The following is an 18,458-nucleotide window of genomic DNA, read 5'->3' as shown; positions in this document are numbered from 1 at the left end:
ACGACGTTTATCACTTAAGCACCGTGACTATTACATATATTTCGCGGCATTTTTACGGGTGTTTAAACTTTGATTAAAACTGAGTTAATCGGCCGAACCGATCTAATTCGGTTAATCAGTCAGTTAATCGATCCAGTTCAATCTGAGGTCAGTAAAGTTTTTTTTTAAATTTAGGTTAACAGTTAATTCGGTTTGAAATCGGATAATTAATCGAATTAACCGAACTTAATAAATAATATTATATATTATATGTATTAAGCTATTACTAATTCGGTTAATTAGGTCAAGTGAACATTGTTCATTTATTTATTTATTTATATGTTTTATACTTGTTTTAACAAAAAAAAACATATAAATTTCAATTAACTAACCGAATTAACCAAAATATTTCGGTTCGATTAATTTTTTTTTTAAATTCGGTTCGGTTAACGGTTAAAGGATTAAAAAGTTCAGTTTGATTAACCGTTTGATCATCCCTAGCCACTATAGATATGGCGCCAAACCTATTTCATGGAATTATGGTTTCTTGCTTTAATCAATTAGTTTTCCCTGACGTGTGTTTCTATAATCGTCACGAACATATTTAATTTAGCTGTGTTTTTAAACACTTTGAAAGTCATTAATGTTGTGGCGATTTAATATTAAACACCACAAAATGTTTAGGGTGGATTTAGATGGGCAGTGCGTTTATTTGCGGCCAATGTAAACACAACGATGTGGTGAAATTAGATACTGCAGCATGAGATAAAAAGTAAGCTAAACACAGTGCACCCCACCGCCCATCCAAACTCACCCTTAATCTAGTGGCATTTTGTTTATAAACGCTGCTACTTTCCACCCTATATCTCTAATTTGCTGTACTGTAGTAAAAATTAACCTAAATATTAAAAGAAAAATAAATGGAAAAAAATAGGTGATTAAATACTAATCTGTCGCAATTCCCAAGTCCCAATGCCAAAAACCAAGACTTTGCTCTTCCAAACTTTAAGGAATCCATGGGACATTCCCTTAGCAAACTAAGAAGACCCCATCCTCAAACACAACTTCCTTCTCAAAATAACCCAATCTCATCATCTTCATCAACTTTCAATTACAACTTCAATGGCGGTTCTACCGAAAACATCTCCATTCCATCATCACCATCTTCTTCCAATGCTGTTAGTGGAAATACTTACGCTTTTGCAGCTAATGCACCACGCCCTTCTGCATCACCAAACTATTACCACCACCCTCCTCCTCCATATTCTTCTTCTTCTCTTTCAATGATGGCTTCACCGCCATTTTGTTCATTAACTCCACCTGCTTATGTTGATCACAAAACTGCCAAGAAGATCAAGAATGATGTCAACATTCACAAGGACACCATTTCACTTTTCCTTGATCATAATCACTTGGATTCTCTCTTGCTTTCTTTCACTTTTGATGCTCTTGTTGATGGCAGGTCAGATATATGCATATACATATGAGCTTTTTTCGTATTGAAACCCTCTACTATTTTGAATGTTTTATAAATTAAATAGATTACTACATCTGATTTTTATCTATGCCTTACACATCAGTGTTCACCATGATGGTTTAGAATGAGGTAAGTTCTAAGTTGAAAGTGAGTAATTCATAGAGATCACATACTTTGTTTATAGATATGTGTGTGTGTGTCCTATATGTCAAATTTACTTTAGAAGAATTGTAGCACTATATTTGCTTTTGATTGATTTGTTTTGGTCATTTTTATGACAGCATCACCATATTTTACTTTGCCAAGGAAGGACTTAACTGCAATTTCATGCCAATGTATCCTGAAATTTACATGCCTAAGACCGTTCCATTCCAGAAAGGATTGGCTCAAAAATTCTATCAGCCTTCAGGAACCGGCATCGGCCTTGGTTTCTTCGAATTCAATCTTCTTTCAAGACTCTCAAAGGAAGAAGATGACATTTGCCCACTTGTTATATCTGCAGAAACAAGTTTTCCATCTTTCATGTCAACTGCAAATTTTGAGCAGCCTCCACATGCACAAATCACTCAAGCTGTTTTGAAGCTCAATGACGAAGGCCATTTCGAAGTGAAAGTAATCAAACAGATATTGTGGATCGAAGGGATTCGATATGAGCTTAAGGAGATCTATGGGATTGAGAATTGTAATGAACAAGGTGTTGAGGATGATAGTGAGTCATTTGGAACATGTGTGATATGCATGACTGAACCAAAAGATACTGCTGTTTTGCCTTGTCGGCACATGGTAAGACTTCCATCATAATCCATTCCTCTGTCACCCCAGATCGAAAAAAAGAGGCAATCTCGTAGTTTTTTTTAATGTGAAGATACATTGTTAGGTACTTGATTATAACTTCCTATTGCCAATATTTTCTTTGTCAGTGTATGTGCAGTGAGTGTGCTAAACAATTGAGGCTGAAATCGAAGAGGTGTCCGGTATGCCGGCATTCGATCCAGGAATTAATAGAGATCAAGATCGAAGTAAGAAATCAAATCAAAACAAAATCTATGTTTAACTTTATTTTTACGAGTCTTGAAATCTTGAATCACTGACTTGCCTTACAAGCTTTGTATTTCTTGTTGCAGAATCAACTAAGCAAAGCATTTTTAGAAGCCCACAAAACTCATCGGGTGGACAGTGTTTATAAACAGCTTTGAAGCATATATTAGTTTATATGCTTGAGATTGATGGTATATTTGCATAAACTAGCAAAGCAAAAGAAAACTTTAGAAACTTGGTTTATCGAGTTGGTTTATACAATCACTTTTGAAAATTGATCTAATAGATTCGAGCTCGAATCTTAGAATCTTAGAACCGAGATTTACTGAGTTGGTTACTCACGCAACTACTTTTAATAAGTGATATCTAGTAGATTTGAGCTCAAATCCCAGCTTATGCAACCTCTTTTCTTGTCACAGACTACAGTCTGGTATAGTTATATACACTAGCTAAGCAAACTATAAAATCAGTTCGAATCCCAACATATGCAACTCGGGATTATGGTCTCCTTTCGGCTAGTGGAACAGAAAAGACACAGAGAATATTTGATGTACAAGTAAGAAAAAAAGAAAGAAAAGAAACAGATGGTTGGAATGTAATAAAGTATAGATAGGTGTAGTGAGTGGGGGGACAAAAGTGAGGTGTTATGTCTTTGAACAGTGTCTTAAAGTGAAAAGGAAACATGGAATTGTTCTTATTTGGTTTTAGAATTTGAATCTTTGTTGGGATTTTTCTTTACAGCAAAAATGTTGGTCTGGATTTTCATCATGTCGGATGCTGCATTTTTTGAATGACGTCCGGAACACCCTCTCCTCTCTTTATAGTAAACAAATATTATAAATGAATAAGCCAATGTTACTTTTACTTTATTCCCATTCATATTGTCCTTTTGAATGACCTATTGAGTCCACTTTGCTTTATTCGATTGCTGATCTTTCAGAAAGACTTGAAATAATATTTAATATAGTCCTCAGCAAAAGAGGTTGGGGTATTGAATTTTTTAGTGAGTTTTCAGTTGAGTAACTACGAAAATATTGTTATTTTATAAAATAAATTATATTATTTTAAGAGTGTTTTTATTATTTTATATAGAAAATTAGAATTAAGATCTTTATAGTATTTCAACCTAGCCTCATTGTTATTTATATAATTTTTTATAAATATTTTATTACATAATTATGTTTTTCACCTATTCGTGAGTGTCATAGTCTCATATCTTTGTAAGATTTTGAAAACCATAAAAATAAGTGTATGTATTTGATTGTATTGGATCCAAATTGATATTTGAATGCACAAACAAGCAGTGCCAGAAACAATGCCAATCGGTTCTAACTATTTCAAGCACAAGAAAGGAAATGTGCAGAAAGTAAATGAGACAAGAGATGTTTTACGCAGTTTAGTTTTCATACATTTGTAAGATCTTGCTCAAAGAAAATTTTCACTACATTAGCATCTCCTACAAGTGTTTCCAAGCTTTAACACTTACTAGTTTAAACTTCTCACTTTTGTACCTAAGATCTAAACATCTCCCCCTTTAAGGCTTAGTTTGGATGGGTGGTGCATTTACCTACGGTTAGTGTAAAAACAACGGTGACAGTGAGATTAGATATTGTAACAATGCTATAATGTAAGACAAAAAGTAAACTAAACATACTGTATCCAACCACCCATCCAAACCCAACCTAAGTTTTCCTCTTAAAAATTTAGAACACTTAACCAAGTAACACTTGATTACCATACTCTTTAAACAAGTTGGTCATTGAATAAAATAAGTGTTCTCAACTTAGTACATGGTACTTTTTATGTGTATGAACTTGTTAACATACTCAATCCTGTAAAATTAATTATGCCTAGGCGACGTAGCAAATTGATCCCGCAAAGGGGATCGTCCCTCCAACCGGGGGCTAATTCAACTTATCCAACGTAGCCGTCGAAAACGAAAGAGAAGGAGCAGAGAAAAGTCAACTTAGTCAAAACCCTAAATTTAGAAAATTTTATAGAATTAAAAAAATTAAACATTGAACAAATCAGTACTGTCTTAGTGAACTACTGTGTATTAGATAGGCATTGATATGTTCCAAATATGAAGAAAGGTTGGTAGTGGGGACTGGGGAGGGATTAGTTGAGATTTGTTTAAAATCATATTATGTAAGCAGACCAAATTCTGTTGATTAGCCTCTGCCTCCTGCCATGGTCATGGGTCCAACACAGGGCTGAACCACTGACCAAACATTACCACTTATCAGGTCAATTATTCATAGTTGACTGTCACCACACCAACTATACCATATACTATTATATAAATATATCTAAATCTGAAACAAAAGAAAAATAGGAGTCCTTAGAAGCTTAGGTGTCTGTCCAAGACAAGGGTACTAGTTTTTGTATATCAATATTTGAATAATATTTATAAATAAATAAACATTGGTAACAATGGGGTACTTTTTATTTGGGTGGTTGGGGCAGGGGACCCTCTAAATATTATCGGTCCATCATACCCTTATGTTGGCTATGAAATAATTGTGTATGAGTATGACCATAATATTTAACTTTAACCCCTGATTGTGTTTTACTAATGTAATTTATTTATCATAATTAAGCAAACTTTAAAGGATTTTATCTTATTTTAATAAGAAAATATTAATTGAGTGTTAGTTTAATAGAACTTAAATTTAAATACGTTAAAACGTATTATTTTTTATTTATAAGTGATTAAAAGTAACAATAAATAATTTTAAATATTATATAAAAATAAGTATAATAAAAATAATTCAAGAAAAAACAAAGAAAATGGTATCATGAATCCCATCTCTTACAATCACTTTTTCTTTATATCTTCTCAAATTATGACGTCTTTTATAAAAAATTTAATTTTTAACTATAAAATACGTACGAAAAGGTAGAAGTGACAAAAGCTTATTGTAAAGCTTTTATTTCATGAGAGGGAATAGGAAAATCCAGTGTGCTAATATCTGACCAACTTAGGTTGACTGCATCAAGCCATCAGACTAAAATTGACAGTACAAAAACCAAAACCAGGATGAAGTGTATATATATGTTTATCCATCACCAGGTAACCTCATCCTTCAACTATTTAATTGGGTTTAATTTTTGCTCATTACAATAAAATATATTTCGTGATCAATTATTTATTTGTCCTCAAATTATTTTTAATAAATATATTTCTGTGGTACAAATATCAGTCAGTCATGCTTTCCTCTACTCTTAGGAGGCTTTCCCAAAGCTCACATTTCACCCTAGATATTGCCCTATAGTTTCTTCTATGATTTCTCCCCTTTTACATGAAAGCTGCTATATGTGTACTCATTTCAAGTGCCTAAAATAGGTCTGCTAGTAAGTAGATTGATATTTAACTAATATACGTGTTGCTTAAGTGTTAAAAATAAAGAAAACAATATCAGATGAATTTGTCCTTATTTAAAGATGAACTCAACACTAAAATCTCAGACGCAAGCGGACAAAGGCGGCAAGCAGGGGCACTCATTCCTCCCAAAATTGAAAATTGTAATTATGCAAGCTACCACAACTAGATCGAATCAATTCTATTTAAATACTCGATCCGTGAGTTAGTAATAACCAACATCATAACAACTATTAACTTCAACTCAACCGTCCATTATATTATAGGTTGTAATGATGATATGAAAGCTTCAAAGCAACTAATCATGAAAGCAAACTTTGTCCCCATCATTCCAATATGCATGTCCCTCAAAAACTATGGATTGTGATGTTAAAATATAACAAAAAGAACAAGAAAAAAGAAAGTAGATTGAATGATTTTCTTTATTAAAAAATAAAGCAAATAGGGTGTTAGTGCGTATATGATCCCAAGGCATTGCAATCATATAAATCAAAGTTTAAAAAACAAACTTTTGATTAATTTCCCACTTTGATCATTTTCATTTATCATCGTTGATTTGACACCATCCAATGAACTGCGATCATATCCCATATTGCTTTGAAGCGGGGTTTGCTTTAAAATCAGCCTTTTTTTTCATACACATAATCATATATTTTCAAAAATTAAACTAAGCAAAATTAGATTAAGTTAAGTTGGGAAAATTCTACAAAATATCGTTTATCAAAAATTGATGGGCTCATCAACAAGTTTAGTATTATCCTTAATAGGGGTTTTGTCTCTCACCCCCTTCATGTATGATGCGGGAGTGCCTTCCCCCTCTAAAGAAATGTTGTTCTTTGTGAGATTTGAACCTGGTATTTATGGGGTAAGATAGATTCACTAAAAGCAAATGTTGAGATTTTCTTAATAGGTGAAAGTGTCTTTATCCTATAAACGTCACTTTCTTAAACTATTGATAGAGAGAATCCATAACCTGCTTGAACTCCTGGTAAAATGACTTTGTGAACCCATTGGGGCTTTTAACGTAAAGAGAAAATACAAGGATAAAACTATAAATGGACATCTTAAGCCCAAATATTAAACCTATTAAGAGTGTTCGAGCTTTTACCTTTCGACAAATAACACTTCGTAAATTTTTCCCTGAATGAGTCTGACCTCCCCTCAACAAATTCGAATAAAACCAGTTTCATAGTTAAACTCATTTTCGCAATTTTTTTTTTTAAAAGTTACTAGCAAATAATAATTTGGGTATGTTTAACTTTGAAAAAGTAATTATTTCAAAAAAAAGAAAAAAGGAATAGTTTTTGGGCAGATCTAAAACAATGATGCATCAATAATTGAACTAAATGTTAACATTAATTATATACAGTTGGATGAGGTGAAAGTATTGCCCAAATTGCAATTAAGATTGAAGCATTTCCATGACCCTTTTTTTTCAAATAAATAAAGAAGATGATCAGTCAAAAGTTGGGAGTAGAAAAGCCAATTTTCAAGCTTGACCCCATATATATGTATGAAAGGGTTATTTAGATAGGGTGATGGAGAGGATCTTTTTTGTCGCTATTTTAAACATCTTTCACAGAGAAAAAGAAATATAAAGAAGATGATATTGGGCAGGGGAGCATCCAAATTTTTATTTTTTAGGCTTTTAAGGTGGACAAACAAGCCATTATTTTGGTCGCTAAAGAAGGGTCAAAACTCAAGAAAAAAATATATAATATATCATTGTTTAAAACAACTTTCAATTGCTGTAGTGTTTTGAACTTAGTGCTTGTCGCTGTATATGTAATAACAGCTTGATTTTTTTATGTTTCAGATTCTTTAGGTAACCCCAAATTTCAGTATAAGTTTTATTATATATGTTGTTTTTTATACGATATTTAAAATTATCTATAGTTCATCTCCAACTTACAAATAGGAAGATAATATGTTTCAGTGAAGCAGACTTGAACCTTACATTGACAACAATGCCCATCGACAAAAACTTAATAAATTTTAACAATATTAGGTTTTGTTTTATATATTATTATTCACACTTGCATAAATTTCAATGACTTTTGTGTGTGTGTGTGTGCAAGAAGAACCTTAAACAAATAAAGTTGATAAATCTTGCAAGCAAAGTTAAATTTCCTACAAGGATAATGATATGCATACAAATATAATTAATACATTTTTTTCTTTTGGAACTAGATAATATAGTTGTTTAGTGTATTAATTAAGCAAATCCTATATGCATACATATTGTTTTTAAAAATTCCTTTAATTTTGCTAGATTTTAAATAAAATTAATAGGTTGTCATGCATATATATATATATATATATATATTAGGGTATATTGAAAAATCATGTAAATTAAAATACTACATGTACTTTCTTCTATGGGTTTTTTTTCTTATCAATACTTCTTGTGTTGAGGTGTTCAATTGATCATAGATAAGATTATATTAGGTTAAACATGAATAATAATATTAGAACATAAACAATTATTTGGATATGATTGTAATTAAATTAAATTTTAAATATTTTTCTGTCATTGAAACCTTGATATTGGTGGCAAATATAGAGGTTTTGGGACTTATTTTTGCCTAAGTTTGAATCTTTCTATGTGCAAATGCGATATGTGCAGATTCTCTCTTGCATTATTTTAGATTTATGTCCCAATTCCATCATGGGTTTATTTTGGTTTAAGTCTACTAAAAGTCTTTATATTATTATGTAAAGTTCATTTTAGTCTCTCCACTAAAAATTCTTCAGATTAATCTTTATATATTAAAATTTATTCAAATCACAACATTGTTACAATTTGTTGTTAAGTTACTTATAATTTGGACAAAATATGTCATACCTAACTAATTTACTAATGACCTAACCCGACTTATAAAAATTCTATCATCTCTCAATAATTCATGTATTTTTGAACTAATATATGGTTGAAAAATATCTGTTAAGTCTATATTATTTTTCAGCCACACGATAGTTCAAAAATACATGGATTTTTGGGAATGGTTAGATTTGTTATGGGTCGAGTTGGGTATTGGGTAAATCAATTAGGTATGATATATTTTATCCAAATTATCAATAATTTAACAACAAATAGTAATTATGTCATAATTTGAATAAATTTCTAATATACAAGGACTAATCTAGAGCTTTTTAATAAAAAAACTAAAATAAACTGTATACAATAATATAAGGACTCCTAATAAATTTTGACCATATATTTTGATTTTCAATTCATTATACATTATTGAGTTATTCTAATTCTAATTGATTGCAAATGTATTATTATTTGAATTTTTACATTTAATTGTACTTAAAATAAGTTCCTTAAACATTAATTTTGAATAATTTCTTTAAATAATAATTCACAATTTTTTCTTAATCCCAATTCAATTTAAACCAAACTAATCAAATTAAATGCATAATTCAACCCACCAATATGTGAACCAATATGGAAGTAGAACTATTTTGGGTTAATTAGTGAAGAATGCCAAATTTAAAAGTTAATTAGTTATTTGGTTGGTTTTTCTTTCTTTCAAATTTAAGGAAATAGACCAATTTTGGAGAGAGAAATAAAAAACGCTTCTTGCAGAAGGTGTTTTCAGCTGAGGTGGCAGTCAGGGGGCTGAAAGCATGTCCTACAACAGGAAGCGTTTTTGTCCTTTTTTTTTTTGCATTGCGTGTTTGAAATTTTGAGAGAAAGATTATTTGTGGTTGTGTTTTAGGGAGAAATTGTGATAGTTTTAAGGTATGTTTGAGTTCACGATGATGCGGTGGCGTTTGGAGACCCACACAATTCATTTCTCGTGTGGAGAGTGCACCATCACCTTAGAAGATGTTGTATTGCAACTCGGGCTCCCAGTTCACGATGGTTATACGGTCATGGGTTGAAGTATAACTAGGGTTCCCAATTGACGGTGGTTATGCGGTCATGGGTTCAAGCTTCATGCCACCAGAAGAAGAACTTATTCTTTTTATTTATTAAAGTAGTATCCTTAACTTTATTGTCCAAAATCTATGTCAGAAATTTCAAAAAGAGGAATGACTATGATAATGAAAAAAGAAAAAAGAAATACAACTCGAGACAACAACAAATACTATAATTAAATAACTTATTAATAACTACAACTCATGAACTAATAATATGGATTTATTATGTTAGCATTTTAAGTAGAGGTATTTACATAAATGATGTTGTGGATGTGATGTTAGTTTTACCAAGTTTCCCTATAATTATAATGTTATTAAAATGGTCAAAGAAGTAAAGATTCAGTATAAAATTGTAAAACAAAAGCCTGAGCCCTCTGCTCTGATCATGGCTTCTGTTTTTTTGGATTATAGAACTTTAAGAGTTTGCCATTTTGGTGCTTTCACTAAGGCTGACACAATGCTTATATAAATTAAAAACAAACCATTTAAACACAAAACAAAATGTTATTTTATTCTTAATTATTTCCTTTAGAAAATCTTTAAGAACAATAATTAAAAGAAAATTAATTTGATATAATAATAATGTGATTTTACCATTTGTTGTATACCATCTGGGAAGAATCTTTTGTCAAATTATAGAAAAAGAACAATAATATTTGTAGGAAAATTGGAAGGGTTTGAATAAAAAATAAGGTCCGTGTTTTAAATAGGTTGAGCATCTGGTAGGATTTTTGGCCTGACTCGAATAAGATGTTTTGCTGTTATTTGTTACAATTTCGTTATTATATTGATTCTCTTTTGTTATTATTGTTTGGATATTGTATAACTTTTGTTTTATTGTTAACTTTGCTACTATTTTAGAGGCATTTGATTGTTAAGTTGTAATTATCTCAGTGTTATTTAAATATACAGACTTTTTTTTAATGTATTTTCAATTTGTTGAGAAACAATTATTTTAATGTTTTGAGTGTATTTAATGTATTGTATTTCTAGAAATTTTTTATATAAAAAAATAATCTGAAAATATTAATATTGGTGGGTTGGGCTCGAGTTTAGCACTTTTAATCTAGGTTAGACTTGGGCAGAATTATAGGCCCATTTTTCAGATCGAGCCGGGCACAAACCTAGAAAGCAGGCTTAAAATTTTACATTGGCCTGACTTAAACTCTACCCAGCCTATGGTCAGGTCTAATCAAACATTGTAGTGAATTTACCAATGAAGCCTTGGTTCAATTGGTAAAAACGGAGGTTCTAGGTTTTTAGTATCCAAGTTTGAGATTTGTAATGCACAATTTTATGTGTAGTTCTGAGTCCCTCATGTGCGTTTGCTACGGATAGGTTTTAGTCCTGTTAATTCAGTCAGTTTGTTGGCTATGGTTTGGATTGTATCAGTTCTTAGTCTACTTGTGATGAAATGGTTCGATTATGGACTTTGATTACTTAGACTATTCGTTTGTAATAGTTTGATACTTGTGGTTATTTAGACTTGTATTTGTACAGTCAATCTCTCTGTAGCAACCCTATTTGTTTGTCAATATTTGGCTTGTTATGGTGAGATGGTTGTTATACATCTATAATAACATATTGTTACAGAGAGATAATTGTTGTAAACCTACCATCAAAATCAAATCTTGAAATTCCATCGAATTTAGATTATGAAAATTATGTTCAAAAAGAAATAAAAGAAAGAGTCGAATCAAGAAAATTAAAATATATACAACACGTGCATGAATTATTGCTTATATGCATATTTTATTTTACATTCTTTCACATAACTAATTATGAAATTCATAAACCTAACAAGTTCAATTAATAATAAGTTATTAAATTAAATTAATTAATTTATCATGAGTTATTAAATTCTAGTAATCAATTTATAAGCATAATATTTAATCGGGAACTTTTTTGAACAATTTCATTATAGGTTCTCATCATAACTTATTGAATTGATATATTTGATTTCACTCATTGAAGATGATTTCATTTAATAAAATACAATTAATAGATTTTTAATGTGAAATATAAATATTTTATTGAAATAATATTTTAATTAAGATCATTTTATTTAATAAATTACAATTAACAAACTTGATTATATGAAATAGTTATAATTTTACTTATGATTTTAGACAATATGTTGTTTAAAAACCTAGTTTAATACAAGTTATTATTTTTATTTGTTACAAAATTTTAAAATAAAACACAAAAATCGATTCTATTAAAAACTATAAATGCATATTTAAAAACATTTCATTATGAATATTTTAGATAATATTGAATAAACTCATGGGGTTTTGTTATTTAGAATAATGAAGTCATGGGTTTTGGCATTTAGGATAAGTGCCAAAATATAACGTGACATCTTATATTATTGTTTTTTGTTTGTGGCCATCGATGTTTCTAAACAAAGAATTAAATGAGGGCAGCGCTATGTTATTTGTCAACACTATGCCTTATTAAGTTAATGGTTGGGATCACCTTTTCCTTATCTTAAATCTTAATTCTACTCTCTTAATCTAGGTGTTAATCTCAATATTCATTTTTAAGTTGAGATTATTTGGTAAGTTGAAATTTTAAATATTGGATTTAAACAATAAAATTTGTTTGATATATTGCTTAAAATTGATTAAAATTATATTCTACATTATTATTATTATTTTTTAATATTATAGAATAATATAATATTAAAATAAATAAAATAAGATATATTGAAAATATATATGGAATTGTTCTAGTGTTAAGTACTCATTGAAAATATTGTACTTTTCAAAAATTAACAACTTAATCCCTATACTTTTATTTTATAGAATTTAGTCCTTTTACTTTTTAAATTTCAAAATTCAGATTAAATTGTTAATATTGTCGATTGATGAATCTCTTATCTGGTGGATCTATATTTATGTTGCCGCAAAGTTAAGCCACAAAAGAATACTCCAATGTTGTTGCATTCTCAACCAAGTATCATCGTTTGGATCTCAATAATTGCATAGCCATTATGACATGTTTGGAAATTATAATTTCGAAATACTTAGCTATTTAAGGTTTAGGGTAAAATGTTGTTTTGGCTTTCTGTGAAAAACTAATAAGTTTGATTGTCTATTTATAAGATTAAAATCAGGGTTTTGCTAATGTTTTTGTTTTTTATTGTATTATCTTTATACGTATATGTATATTATTCATAATATACAAATGTTGAGGTCCTCTAATCATATTATTGTAATTATCTTGATTCCAAAGAGTGTGAAAAACTTAAATAACTTTGGCATCCGTCCTAAACTTGACATCGATAGATTTCATGGTATTTCTCAAAATGAAAAAAATTGACAATAAATTCTTTGAATTTAATAAAAAGTAATAAACACGATAATATAAAGATAAAAGAACATTTTTTACAACAAAATTGAATTTAAACTATACCTAAAAATATGAATACGTAATCGATACATAACATGTTATTACATAGTAAAGAACATTTAAAAACACTAGATAAGTGATAAAGTTTTGGTTGGTTTGTAAAATTAAATGTACATAAATGATTCTTTTATATATATATATATATATATATATTTCCTTGCAATGCATGTTCCTAGATCCAAGTACAGACTAATTTTGATTAATGAAAAAAAACATTGATTTTGATATCAAGAAGAATCAATATATATTCAAATATCTACGTACCTACAATTCTACATATGTATGAAAACCCACTTGCCTAATAAGTCAGAAACTGCATCAACAATGCAATGGGGACCAGACCAGACTATAGAGCGAGTGAAAACTGTGAAACACCAGCTTGGTCCCATCCCCACTTAAACCCCCAGTGTTTTCACTGTGCCACAATCATTAAATTTACTAATTTTCTTTTTAATTAATTAATCTTTTCATTTTAACAAAATTTGGGCTGTAAATCACTTTGGCAAGATAAAAAAAGAAGCAGCTTCAAATAGTATAAAGGGTTAGCCAAGTGATCCCAGCTTTAGTTCATTTTATCATAGTTTCATGTTCATGTTCCCAGCTGGTTTTCATTTCTTTTTCTTTTTTTAAAGCTTTCATGATCCCTTGAATCTTCTGCAACAGCCTTCTCTCTTTCTCTTTCTCTTTTTCAGATTTTCTTCTCCAAAATTAAAGCTTTTACAAAGCTAAAAGAGAGGTGTTTTAATGTCCCATGACTGCATTTAAACTCTCCTCTCTTTCTCAAATCTTGTAGCTGAGGTTTTCTTTTCTTTTTAGTTCACAAACTAAGAAAAACAAATCTTTCATCTTCTGTCTCTCTCTCTGTCTGTCTCTTTCTCTGTGTTGTCTTTCTTTCTAAGTTCAGTTTCTTAGATCATTTCTTCAGTTCTCTGAAGGATGAATAAACAAGAAGTCATGAAGATGCAGGTAACTTAACTGTTTTTATTTCCATGAGTGTTAATAAACCCCCCTTTTGTTTTTTTTCTTCTCTTCTTTGATTTTAACAGTGTTTTCTTTTCTTTTTCCAGACTTGGATTCTCAAAGTGAATATACAGTGTAGTTGTGATGGTTGCAAGCAGAAAATAAAGAAACTATTGCAGAAAATTGATGGTATGTTAATGTTACTTCTTTTCTTTTTCCATTTTTTATAGAAAGTTTTTTACTTTGGGTTTTTTATTTTGTTTTGGTTCATTTCAGGGGTGTATACTACAAGTATAAATGCAGATCAAGGGAAGGTTACAGTGACAGGAAATGTTGATCCAGGTATACTTATAAGGAAGCTCCAAAAGTCAGGGAAACATGCACAGCTATGGGGGTCAGCTCAAAAGGGTTCAAACAATTTCCCAAACCAAATGACCAACCACTTCATGAACATGCATATCGATGGTGGCAAAGGAGGGAAAGACAACAGATCTCAAAAGGGTGGTAATGGTGGTGGTGGTGGTGGTGGTGGAAAGAATAATCAGCAAAAAGGTGGGCAGCAATTTGCACCACCACCACACCTTATGCAGCAAATGATGAAAGGGCCTAAGGATTTTAAGTTACCACCTTCCAAAGACCAGAAATCTGTCAAGTTTCAGTTGCCTGATGATGATTTAGATGAAAGTGATTGTGATTTTGATGAGTTTGGTGATGAGTTCGATGATGAATTTGATGATGAGTTCGATGATGATGATGATGATGAAGGGGAATTTGGTCATGGTCATGGATATGGACATGGACATGGCCATGGCCATGGGCACCAAATGCAAAACAAGATGGTACCTATGATGGGAAAAGGCCATGGATCATATGGGCCCAATGGCATGGTTAATGGTCCTCCCATGAATGGTAAAAAGGGTGGGGGTAATGGTAAAAAAGGAGATGCTTTTGATATATCTGTAGTAATGAAAGGCATGGGAGAAAACAAAGATGGGAAGCATGGTAATGGAGGAAAGATAGGAGGTGGTGAAAAGAACAAAGGAGGGAAGCAAAACAAAGGTGGAGGAGGTAAAAAAGGAGGTGGTGGATTACTAGGATTTTTCAAGAAGAGTAAAGGTGGAAAAGATTGTAATCATAAGAAAGGTAAAAATGAATGGGATGGTAAAAACAAGGGTGCCTATAAGGGAAATGGAGGCAAGAATGGTGGTGGAAACAATAATGGCAATGGGGCTAAAAAGGGTGGCGGCAGAAACGGTGGTGGGAGCCATGAGATGAACAAAGTTAAAAATGGTGGGTTTCATGACATTGATGTTATTAATCATGGTAAAAAAGGAGGTGGGGGAGGTGGTGCTGGTGCTGGTGGCAGTAAGAATATGGGGCAGATGGGCCAAATGGGTGGTCAGATGGGTCAAATGGGTGGTCAGATGGGTTACAATATGGGTCAAATGGGCCGAATGGGGAACTATCCAATAAGCCAGATGGGAAATTTCCCTGCAGTTCAAGGACTACCAGCAGCAGCAGCAGCAGCTACAGCAATGAATGGTGTTGGTGGAGGATACTACCAAGGGATGGGAGCAGGAAATCCCTATAACCAACAACAACAACAACAACAACAATACATGGCGATGATGATGAATCAACAGCGTGCAAATGCCAATGGTGGGGGTATTTATCAACCAATGATGTATGCTCAGCCTTATCCACCACCCCATGCACCATATGGTCCTCCTTATCCGATGCATGCAACACCTGCAAATTCTGAATCATATGTTCATTTCTTCAGTGATGAGAATGCAAACAGCTGCAATATCATGTAAATTTTTCTTAGATCAGTCCATGTTATTTTCATTTTCTTGTTTTCTTTCTTTCTTTCTTTTTACAAGCATGCAAGTTTCAAGAAAAAGATATTGCTTGTGGTTCTTGCCATTGGGAAAATATTTGTTTTTTTTTCCTAGGAAATCAATCCCTCAAACTTCTTTTTTTTTCTTTTTTAAAGTATTGGGTAATTGAAATACTAGTTAGGTTATTATGTACAAGAAAAATGTAGGCAAAGCTCGAGGGATCTAAGGAAAGAAGGAAGGATGGGTGGGTGGGTCAGAAAAGAAAGGGGGGAAGGTATAGTTTAGTTGCCTTTCTCAAAAGATGTACCAAATGTAATGTATGATATGATATTGTTTTCAAATATGAAAACATGTTTGGGCATCAATCCCCATCTAATCTTTAGGAAAATAAAGGGTCCATTTGGTTTTAGCTTTTGACTACTTAAATTCTTTTTTTTCTATGATTGCAACTCTTCAATTATTTGCTTTGAAGAAGCTCCAACAAGAGGCTCCCATGCCCTTTTTTTTCTTTTTCTTTTTCTTTTTTGAAAGTGATTGTTTTCAACTTTTCATACTTGTTGCTTTCTTATTTGTTCTGCATTTATGGCTTAACCCATTCGGCTATTTTCATTTAAAAAATACCTTTATCTCGGATAAAAGTGGCCATTAGCCCATTACCCATCTACCATTTCTAGGCCATTTTTATTGTAGAACCAATAAGTGGAGTTGGAGTATGGCCTAACTTAGGACTGTGCGTTGAAGGATTACTTGAACCCAAATTGAAAAACTTGCACAAAAGCTTCAGCAATCTTCTGTTTTTGAAACCCATTATTGAGTCTGGATTAAGGAACTTGTTTAGTTTATCTGACCAGGAAAATTGGGCAAATAAAAAGTGATGGGGTCAGATTTGGATAAAGGTCATTTAGGTAGCCCTTATAGATGGGCTTTGGATGAAATTGGGCTATTGGTGAGACCTACCGTGTATTGGTATCGTTTTCATGATAGTACTATAGAGATTTCTGTACTAAAAGTTAAATTGTATTTTATTTTATCTGTTAAAAAAATGAACAAATTAATTCAAAGAGTATATGGGTCTTTTTTGTTAAGAATTTCATTAATTTTTACTATTAAGAATTTCATTAATTTTAGCATGGCTGATGGAATAACTAGACAGTAATATATGGTATGCCACATGTATATCATGCTAATGTACAAGGACCAATTTTAACGGTTTAACAAAATGATGAATTTGTTTTTGATTTAATATATATGGACTAAAATTGCCTATTATTTTAGTAGAAAAAGTAAAATGTAACTCAACTCTTAGCATAGGAGTTTTATGATACTTTTACCTCTTTACGCTACTTTTACATATCATAATCTTGTTTAGCATGTTACAATATCACAAATTTTGACATCTTAATAGTGTCGTATAATTGTTTGGGCGAAACTAGGAATATTGTTTAAAGGGTGCTACATATATATACATATGTATAGGGGTGTGGTATAAACTTTGAGGGCTAAATTTGTTATTATACTAATAAAAATATGTACAAATGACAAAAAATATTAACACTGTAATTAATTTGTCCTCAGTTGCTCACTTTTGAAAATGACAGAGATTAAATTGCTCTGATTATTTTTAGAGGGACCATTTTGCTCAATATTGAAATTGAGAGGGACTAAAGGTCTTTTTACCTTATAAATTAAGCCTTACTTTTCTAATTGAAAAATTGTAGTCCAATCGTTAACAATGCTGCTAATATTTTCCACCAAAAATTTCAAACTTGGCATGTTGATTAAGATATCTTCATATTATGTGACATATAATTGATAAAAAATAAACATGTTAAGTTGACAGATTTTAACTTTTAAAGTACTAACACTAATGGAATTAGCGTGGGTTCAATCCCACCTTATCAACTTTTTATTTATTTTTAATTAGGACGACTAAAGTACCTTAGAATAATATATATTATTTTAAATGCAAAAGGATGTTTTAGTAATTTTCTTAATTGAGTAAGTGTCTGCTTGACTTGTGATACCAACTCATCAATGATTTAAATAACAAATTATAACTTTTATTATGACTAAATTTAAAAAAAAATGTGAAGGGGATAGATAAATATTTCACATAATTTTTAAGTAATGATATAAAGATGTTGTGGGGCTGAATTAGGGGCGGAGCCAGGGGCTCTTAGGGCCTGACCCCTCTAAAATAGAAAAATTTTCATTTAAGTATTTTATCATTTACAAAATTGAACTTTAACCCAGAAATGATAAAAAATTAATTTAATATTTTAAAAATTATAATATATAAATTATTAAAATTGTGAATTTATATTTTTATTATCATAAATATATATATAATTTAATTCCGGCCCCCAAAATTTCCAGGCTAGGGTTCCCTTACGTACAAACTTCTATCTACCATAAGGTCATATTTGTCCATATGTTA

At 31.0% G+C, this 18,458-nt stretch overlaps 2 protein-coding genes across 2 annotated transcripts; both read left to right on the top strand.

Annotated features, from left to right (window-relative positions):
- Positions 1-968: 968 nt before the first annotated feature.
- LOC105793715 (probable E3 ubiquitin-protein ligase LUL3) lies at positions 969-3,394 on the top strand. Its single transcript, XM_012622559.2, has 4 exons — positions 969-1,441; positions 1,738-2,239; positions 2,377-2,475; positions 2,581-3,394. Exons 1-4 carry the CDS (start codon positions 996-998, stop codon positions 2,650-2,652), a joined length of 1,119 nt encoding a protein of 372 aa, XP_012478013.1. The 5' UTR covers positions 969-995; the 3' UTR covers positions 2,653-3,394.
- A 10,383-nt stretch (positions 3,395-13,777) lies between these two features.
- On the top strand, positions 13,778-16,139 carry LOC105792540 (heavy metal-associated isoprenylated plant protein 34). Its single transcript, XM_012621159.2, has 3 exons — positions 13,778-14,186; positions 14,288-14,369; positions 14,457-16,139. Exons 1-3 carry the CDS (start codon positions 14,157-14,159, stop codon positions 15,995-15,997), a joined length of 1,653 nt encoding a protein of 550 aa, XP_012476613.1. The 5' UTR covers positions 13,778-14,156; the 3' UTR covers positions 15,998-16,139.
- The last annotated feature ends 2,319 nt before the right edge of the window (positions 16,140-18,458 follow it).

This window comes from Gossypium raimondii, chromosome 8 (genome assembly GCF_025698545.1).
Source record: "Gossypium raimondii isolate GPD5lz chromosome 8, ASM2569854v1, whole genome shotgun sequence".
In the NCBI taxonomy this organism is placed as follows: Eukaryota; Viridiplantae; Streptophyta; class Magnoliopsida; order Malvales; family Malvaceae; genus Gossypium; species Gossypium raimondii.
This window is presented reverse-complemented; position numbering and strand designations above follow the sequence as displayed.